The sequence below is a fragment of the Mustela nigripes genome, chromosome X (assembly GCF_022355385.1).
Source record: "Mustela nigripes isolate SB6536 chromosome X, MUSNIG.SB6536, whole genome shotgun sequence".
NCBI lineage: Eukaryota > Metazoa > Chordata > Mammalia > Carnivora > Mustelidae > Mustela > Mustela nigripes.
Window position 1 is genome coordinate 79072704 of NC_081575.1, and position 8134 is coordinate 79080837.

The 8134-nt window shown below is 51.2% G+C and overlaps 1 protein-coding gene across 2 annotated transcripts; it reads right to left on the reverse strand.

Annotated features, from left to right (window-relative positions):
- Positions 1-213: 213 nt before the first annotated feature.
- On the reverse strand, positions 214-7431 carry TSPYL2 (TSPY like 2). Of its 2 annotated transcripts, none has more exons than XM_059385063.1 (7): positions 6466-7431; positions 5117-5194; positions 4878-4989; positions 4645-4790; positions 4412-4509; positions 3069-3904; positions 214-958 (listed from the first exon to the last, which is right to left on the reverse strand). In XM_059385063.1, the coding sequence occupies exons 1-7, from the start codon at positions 7264-7266 to the stop codon at positions 756-758; spliced, it is 2274 nt and encodes a 757-aa protein (XP_059241046.1). In that variant the 5' UTR covers positions 7267-7431; the 3' UTR covers positions 214-755. The 2 variants fall into 2 exon arrangements, with proteins under 2 accessions (XP_059241046.1, XP_059241045.1); XM_059385062.1 differs by having other exon boundaries at positions 3069-3916.
- Between the last annotated feature and the right edge of the window lie 703 nt (positions 7432-8134).

The following is an 8134-nucleotide window of genomic DNA, read 5'->3' on the forward strand; positions in this document are numbered from 1 at the left end:
GGCCAGGATGGTCCGCATTGCTCTGACGCAGCACCTCTGCGGCCTGCAGAGCTCTCCAGCAGAAAACCAATACCTTCCCCCCAACCCCGCCACACATACCACTGTCTGGCAGACCAGTGCGTAGAGGAGATAGCGATTTGAGGGTCTGTGGAAGAGACTGGCTCCTGAGGATGGCTCGCCAGCGGGACAAAAGACTACAAGAAGCACTTTGAATTTGCTCAGAATTTTATTAGGATTACCAAGTTTCACAAGGAACAAGGAGGGGCTTCTGGGGGGGGGGGCAGGAACACTGCAATGACAAGCGCCCTTGCATAGACACCAAGGCGGGCTAGCGGGCACAGCGTGGGGCAGGGCAAGGGATGGACATAAAGAGAGGCTTGGGAGAACAGGGTGGCAGCAGAGCCCCCCAAGGCCACGGTGGCTCTCCCCGCTTCAGGATCAAGGGTGTCTACTCCACACAGCACGAGGAGGAGGATAGAGGGGCCCTGACCAAGGCATCACAATAAATACGTTTAGCAGCACACAGAAGCCTGCAGGAGAGGAGGGCCAAAAGGAAGGGGGAATCCCCCTTTCCCTTACCCCCAAAATAAGAACTCTGCAATTACTAAACCATAAAAATAAACTTTAAACCCGTGTACGAATTCGGTCACCCCCCAGAAGTGCAATGTGGGGCCGCGCGGCCCTAGCTGAGGGGGAGGGCAAATGGGGCAGGTGGAGAGGGATACAGAGAGGCAGCCCTTGCAAGGGTGAAATGTTTATCCAGTTTTGCCCCTCTTCCCTGGGTTGGCCCAAGCATTTTGGACCTGAAGCACCTCCTCCATGTCAGAGTCATCAGAGTCTTCCCCTCCTTCTGAGTCTTCAATCCCTTCCTCCTCATCGAGCCCTTCCTCCTCATCGCTTCCCTCCTTGTTATCACTTCCCTCCTCGTTATCACTCTCCTCGCCTTCTTGTTCACTGTCTGCAAAGAGGGAGAGAGGCAAGGAGAGGAAAATGGAGGGTGATTAGATGAACAGGTAGATGTAATTCTTTTTTTGTTGTTTAAACAAAAGAAATTTATCTTCTCACTGTTCTGGAAACTGGAGGACAGCACTCTTTTAACAGGGAACAGAACGCAGAGCCAGGATTTTGGGGGCCTGGAACACTTGCCAAGCACCTCTGCTTGAAACAAGCCAGTGTGTGTGAGACAAGCCTGTGTGTGTGTGCGCGCGCACACACACACACACACACGCTCGGCTTACTCAAGCAAGCCTGGAGTGAGGGAGTGGAAGGGAAGCAGGAAAGCAGGGTGGGCTTCCTGCCTCTGGCCTATCAAAATTGATACTCTGAAAGTTGCTTTTTCTCCCCCTGTAATGTGTCAATGTGTGTCTTCCTGAGTTCTGATCTCAGCTGAATAAACCTTCTGTTCATTCTAAGGCAGCTCCCCCGCTCTTTCTCCACAGTCTGATCTAAACAGGCCCCAGTCTGTCTTTTTTAGCCCAATCCCCCACCCCCCACCCCAGCGCTGGGCAGATAGCTCTTCCTCCCCTTCTCTGAAAGAAGATACCATCCGGGGGCACATCCTTCAGTTTCTGTAACTGAATATATTTCTACACTGAATCTACTCATCCAATGCCTCCTTCCTTGCCCCTGCACTCAATGGAAATTTGCCAAAACCCCCAGGATTGGTTGGTCTTCTACCTCCAGCTCCTTCTATCTTCCCCAGGGACCCACCTCTCCAAGGTCTGCCTGCCCACAGCCAGGCTCAGACATCTCCCTTGCCCACCCTCTACCATCCCCTTCCTAGCTAAGGTTTGACTCTACTGCCTTGCTCCTTGCTCCTTCCCTCCTCCTACCCCACTGTGGTCTGTCTCTGCCCCCATTAATATACTGAAACTACTTTTGCCAAGGCCACAGCACTAAATCCGATGGACACAAACCAGTCCTCATTTTACCTGACCTTTCAGCAGCACTAGATACTGAGGACTATCCCCTCCTTCTGAGAACATTCCATGACCCAGTTCTCTTCCCAATCCTACCTTCTCAGAGCCTCAGTTTCCTCATCTACGATAGTACCTACCTCTTAAGACTTGCTGTGAAGATTAAATGAATCAGCCAGTAACAGTAAATCACTCAGAATAGTGCCTGGTGCACAGTAAATACTTCATTAATGCTAACTGGTCCCAGAATCCAGGGCTAGGATTCTGCTCTGGCTTATTACCTCCTTTATTTACATCCTCTGACTTCCTAGACATAAAACCAATCACCTGCCTGGGCTACCTGTATCTTAGGTCCAACAGGCCTTCCCAACTCCATGTTCCTCCCTGCACCTCATCAATCCTGCCACCATGTCATTCCCTATCCTAAGAATTGGCACCTCTGTTTGCCAGTCATCCAGGCCAGACCAAACCTGGGAGTCATCTTAAGGACTGCCTTCTCCCTCAAACCTCGGCAGGCAAACCTTTCTCCGCATTTCCTAAAATGCATGTTTTGGTGAATGCTAAACAATAGCTTCTGTGGTCAAGAAGTTTGGGGAAATTCCAATTTCAAGTTCCGCAATGTTTAAAAGGGTTTCTTACAGCAGGGCTTTTCAGAGCCTTTAAGGTGCTAATGTACATGTGACTCTACCTGAGAATATTAATGTGTGCAGTATGTCCCCACATATCCTACTGGACATTTTTGTGAGAAGCAGCTTTCAGAACTAGTGAAGGATCCTCAAAAGACAAACAAGCCTGAAAGTTCCCTGAAGTCCTGGGCTGGGTACAGTGTATGCTGAATTATAGTGTTTGTCATTTCCCTGCTTTCTGTGCGTGAAATTGTCCTTCTCAGTTTTCTACCCACCTTCTCCTATCTCTTCACTCTTCCTGTGACTTTTGCTCTGTTACAACCTATCTACCCACCACCTAGAACTGGAATTTGTTTCTTTGGTTCTGCTACGTTTGTAAGTTAAAGGTTCCCTAGTCTTGCTTTGTTTAAAAAGTTGCACAAAATGCTTCTTTTCCCCACAAGTGCAGACTGTATTCATGCCTTGATCCGGGCCAGCTTTTCTGAGAAGAGAAAAGGAGGGAAAACAAGAGGGGTTCTAGGCTCACCTTCCTCACTGCCTTCTTCTTCCTCCTCCACTGAGGAGTCTTCTTCAGAGATGTTCTCTACCTCATCCTCATAGTCATCCTGATTGTTGCTGTTATCTTGATCCTTGTCAGGGTCATCAGTGTCATTCTTGTAATCTTCGATGTCTCTGTCATCATCATCGCTGCCTTCATTGTCACCTTCATTGCCATCATCATCACTGCCTTCATTGTCGCCTTCGTTGCCGTCATTATCTTCATCATCACTGCCTTCATTGTCTCCTTCGTTGTCACTATCGCTGCTATCCTGGTTGTTGCCACTGCTGCCATGGTTGCCACCTTTGGGGTTCTCATCACCACCATCCGGGTTCTCATCACCATCAGGGTTCTCATTGTTGTCATCAGTATTCTCTTCATTGTCATCAGGGTTCTCTTCATTGTCATCAGTGTTGTCTTCAGGGTTCTCACTGTTGTCATCAGGGTTCTCGTTGTTGTCGTCTGGATTCTCATTGTTGTCATCGGCACTCTCATTGTTGTCAGTGGTCTCGTCATCAGAGCTCTCATTATTATCAGTGGTCTCGCTGTCATCAGGGCTCTCGTTGTCGGTGGTCTCACTGTCAGGGCTCTCATTGTGGTCAGGGCTCTCACTGTCACAGAGGCACTCGCTAATGTCAGTTATCTCATTGTCAGTGGTCTCAAAGCAGTCGGTGGTCTCCATGAAGTCAGAGATCTTGATGTCATGAATGGTCTCATTGTCAGTGATACCATCACTGTCTGAGGTCTCACTGATAATGTCTTCCATTAGATGATAGTCATCAGAGTCTTCCAGGATCACAACCTCACACTTGTCCCTGTTTTTACTGTGGAGAAGCCTAGGGTTGAGTATAGGGTTGGTGGGAGGTAAGGCAGACACTGAAAGGTAGTAACTGGGGAGGCAGTAAGCTACAAGGGATCCCAGGGAGGAGGTTAGGGTGGGGAAAGTCCCATTTCTGCTCCTGACTGCATGACCTCAGGGCAATCACACCCATTTATGGGCATCACTACCCACTTGTAAAACATATTGGACTGGATTCTCTCAAAGGTCCCTTTGGGGGGCGCCTGGGTAGCTCACTGGGTTAAAGCCTCTGCCTTCCGCTCAGGTCATGATCCCAGGGTCCTGGGATCAAGCCCTGCATCAGACTCTCTGCTCAGCAGGGAGCCTGCTTCCTCCTCTCTCTCTGCCTGCCTCTCTGCCTACTTGTGATCTTTCTGTCAAATAAAAAATCTTAAAAAAAAAGTCCCTTTGGCTTTACAAATCCTGTGTGATACTAGCCTAATCTTTATCCCATTCCTAACAAACCACCTCTCAGCCACACAACCGCTATCACCTTTCTTCCTTTTCTTGCTTCTTTTTGTTTGCTCTGTAGCCCCCTTCTCCCATCATGTAGTAGCGCAGAGGGTTAACCCACAGGTCATTTTTGATAATCTGTTGAAAAAGAGGGTCGGGGTGGGGGGAGGGGAATAGTTATGAGTACAAGCCCCAGAGCCTATTACCAATTCCCCAAGCATCCAGAGGCAAGCCTAGCAAGGCTTTCTCTGGCAATGCTAGGAGGAGCCCCACCTCAGCAATCCTATCAGCCTCTGGGAGGCTGTGGTTTGAGAACCAGCTGAAGAAGCTGTGGTTGGTGTCCTGGTTCTTGTGCCTGCGGGCCTGGGGTTCCTGGCCCCGGTGCCAGCGGATTGGAGTGGAGTGAGACACCAGCCGGCCTGGAGGGAAAGGAGGCTATGGAGAGGGCAGCAGACAAGGACAGATGGGGGGTGGGGGTGTGGATTTTCCCTAGGACTGCCTCTTACCAGAGCGGTTGCGCTGAAACTCCTTGACAATCACCATGTTTGTGAAGTAGGGGTTTGTCTGGAAGTACAGCTTCATCTTGTAGCCCATGGAGATGTGTCTGAGATCCTGTACCTGCTCAGGATAGAGATAATGTTGGGATCCCCACCATACCAAGGCCCCTCCCACTCTACCCCCCCTCACCTCCAAGGGCCAGATTCCTTGCCCGATCCTGGTAAAAAAAATGTATCTTTGGCCTGACCTGCAGATTGGTCAAGTAGCGGAAGATGTCTTCATCACGTCGGTTGATCAAGATTGAAATTTTGGGGTGGTTGAGGAACTGATGGAGGGAGCAGTTTAGGTCAAGGAGTGACTGTTCAATGAGAGAAGGAGGGAGGGAAGGCCAAGCAGGGCAGAGCAACAGAGAGGCTGGAGCAGAATTCCCTCTATGATTTATGTGATGTGTGTGGAGCAAGTGGGTCATGGGACATAACCCACACCTTTCTTCCCATGATACTATGCAGTGAGCCTGTGTTTATGCAATGTCAAACCTCTGTGTTAGGTTGCCTTACCTCGGTATGTATGTGCTGTGTGTCTGGGTGCTAATAAGAGTTTGTATTTAGAAGACATGTGTTTCTGCGGGCTAAAGGCCCATGCCCAAGTGATGCTGTAACTGGTTGCTGAGGGCCTGGAGTCACATGATGTTCATTTAGATGTCTGTGTCCTCGTGGTATTGTGAATCTGGCTGTGAGGGTTTGCGTCCAAGTGATGCCATGTGTCTGGGTGCTGAGGACCAATATTCACATGATGCTCTGTGTCTGCATGCCGAGAACCCACGGCCACAAAATATGTGTGTGCCTGAGTGCTAACAGACTGTGATCATGTGATACTTTGTAGGAGAGTGTCAAGGGTCTATATCAATGTAATTCCACCAGGAAGTTAAGCCCATGTGTTCCTAACATGTTGTATGTATGTCTGTATATGCCCCAGAGATAAGCTTTTCACCAGTAGCAAACAAGATTCTTCTTACTCTCTTATTTCCTTCATTTAACTCCTTGATCTCCACTATTTGGTACTCCTTTGCCTGCCCCTTAAGGGGCTCAAGCCCCCTTCTAGTCTCCTTCTCTCCAGCCAGGATTGGGGTCTCCCTAGTACCTAAGCAGAGACCTAGCCTTGCAGAGCTAGGTGTGACTTCTGGGCAATTTCTTTGCTATGTGCCATTCCCCTCCCTCTTCATCATTTCTGAATCAGTTCATCTTCTGTGTGTCCCTCCCCTCCTCCTTTCACCACCTCTGGTCTAATTTTTCTGCTGTGTGCCCTCTCTTACCCTCCCCATTTCACTGCCTGTGATGCATTTTTTTTTTTTTTTTATATTACGTTCCTCCTCTCCCGTTTTCCATTTGTGGTCCAGGTTTTATGCTGTGTGCCCCTCTACCCCCTTTACCATCTCTAGTCCAGCTTCTCTGATGTTTTGCCCCTCTCCTTCCATTCCTCCTCCACCAAACCTAGTCATTTTTCCAATAGGGGTCCACCCCCACAACCCTTTCTCTCCCCCCAACCCCCCCTTTTTGTCATGGGCTCCTGGCCCATGAATATAGATGACAAGGATACTGCTTTGACCCAGAAGCCTGGAATATGCTGGATGATGAGGTCTCTGCGCTCCAGGAAGGGTCTTCGCATCTGAATGAACTTGCGTTTCAGACGGAGGAAGGCCTTGCCTGCCTTGATGTTCACCGCCTCCAGGTCCAGTTGAATGTTTTCCAGTGCCTGCAGGATGCACTCTATCCTCTCGGCATTCCTCTCCTTGCTATCCTTCTTCACCTTCCTCTGCTTCCTCTTCCTCCTCCTCCTCCTCTTCCTCACACTCTCCTTTTCATCCTCGTCGTCATCTTCCACGATGATGATAGCTTCTTCCTTCCCCCTCGGACCGGCTAACTCCTGGTACCCCCACTCCCCTGCGCTACAGGTTTCTAGGGCCTTCTCTCCAGCAAAACTGCTGGGCTCCATAACCTGAAAGTCAATTTCCACACTTCCCCCAGAAGCCTCCGAAGGAGAGAATATTTCTAGGCTCTCCGTAGGAGGGGGCGCCCCCCCGTACCCCGACTCCATCGCGGGCTCCCAGCCGGGACTCCCAGCACCCAGGGTGAAGTACGCACGGATTCCCCCCTCCTCCAGAATGACATAGGGCGGCGGCGGGGGCAGATCTGGGCCCAGTCCCACCCCCCTCATGTCAGCCAGCACCTGTGCTGCCTCGGTTTCCTCCCGGAGCCTCGGCCGCTGCTCGGGTGGAGGTAGGGGCAGTCGCAGGAGCGGCGGCGGCGGCGGCGGCGGCGGCAGCTGGTCGTGCTGAGAGGGCTCTGAGCTACTCAGGCGGCGGGCCTTGGCCGGAGGCCCCTCATCTTGGCGGTCCATGGTGACCGCGCTCACAGCTCAGGGGATCGCACTCGCCCCTTCCGCTCTCAGCCAGGCCGCCGCTGCCTGTCACACCTGAAGCTGAGCCGCAGCACCTCACGCCACCACCTCTCCTCACAGCCTCGCTCTGGCGTTCCCTCCCACAGCGCCTGTCCTACTCCCTCCGCGCCAAGCGTCCAAGACCCACCCCCTCCCTGACGTAAAGGGCCCGTTCTGTCTCTCCATTGGCTGCCAGCCCCCGCCGAGGCACTCGCTCTCCCCCGACCTCTGCCCGCTCTCACGCAATCTGCTTGCCAACACCGCACCTCATCGCTTTCCAATTGGCTCCTCTCAGGCCCGCCAATCATCGAGCTGACTCCCCCAGCGACGAGTTGGAAACTGCATGGCGATTGGCTGCAAGGAAAACTGAGGGGGGACGAAACCCCTCTCCCACCCTTGCAGCGTTTTATCCAATGGGAAAAGTACCAGTGGCTCTGAAGACCAAAAAACAAAACAAAAAACAAACGCAGCTTCGAAGCAGGATGTGCTCAAATAAAATTGGGAGAGCCTCGCTATCGTTTCCCCCCTTCTCTGCCCTCCCCTCAACAACTACGCACTTCTTAAATCTGTCCCTTTCTCTATTCCCGGCGTTTCCCTCTGTGGAGATCTGAAATGTGGCCCCCGGGGCTAGGGTTGCCCTAAAGGAGCCTGGAATTTAGAAACCTAGGACCTTTGGTTTGGGGCCAGATTTTTGACGTGGCTTTTTGCCTCTCTGCAAAATGGCTCTAGAAATAATCACACACAAAAAGTAACTTCGTCTGCGTCATTAAAATGATTGTGATTCCGTTCATCCACCAGGTTTTTCTAGGATTTTCTCTGTCTTCGTCCA

What these genes read in the sequence shown, in the direction of transcription:
- TSPYL2 (XM_059385062.1), bottom strand. Translation starts at nt 7,266, where the DNA reads ATGGACCGCCAAGATGAGGGGCCTCCGGCCAAGGCCCGCCGCCTGAGT. An exon ending in GTTTCAGCGCAACCGCTCTG is followed by an intron (nt 4,791 to 4,877) that starts GTAAGAGGCAGT and finishes CTTTCCCTCCAG; the next exon opens with GCCGGCTGGTGTCTCACTCC. An exon ending in AGGCTGATAGGATTGCTGAG is followed by an intron (nt 4,510 to 4,644) that starts GTGGGGCTCCTC and finishes CTTTTTCAACAG; the next exon opens with ATTATCAAAAATGACCTGTG.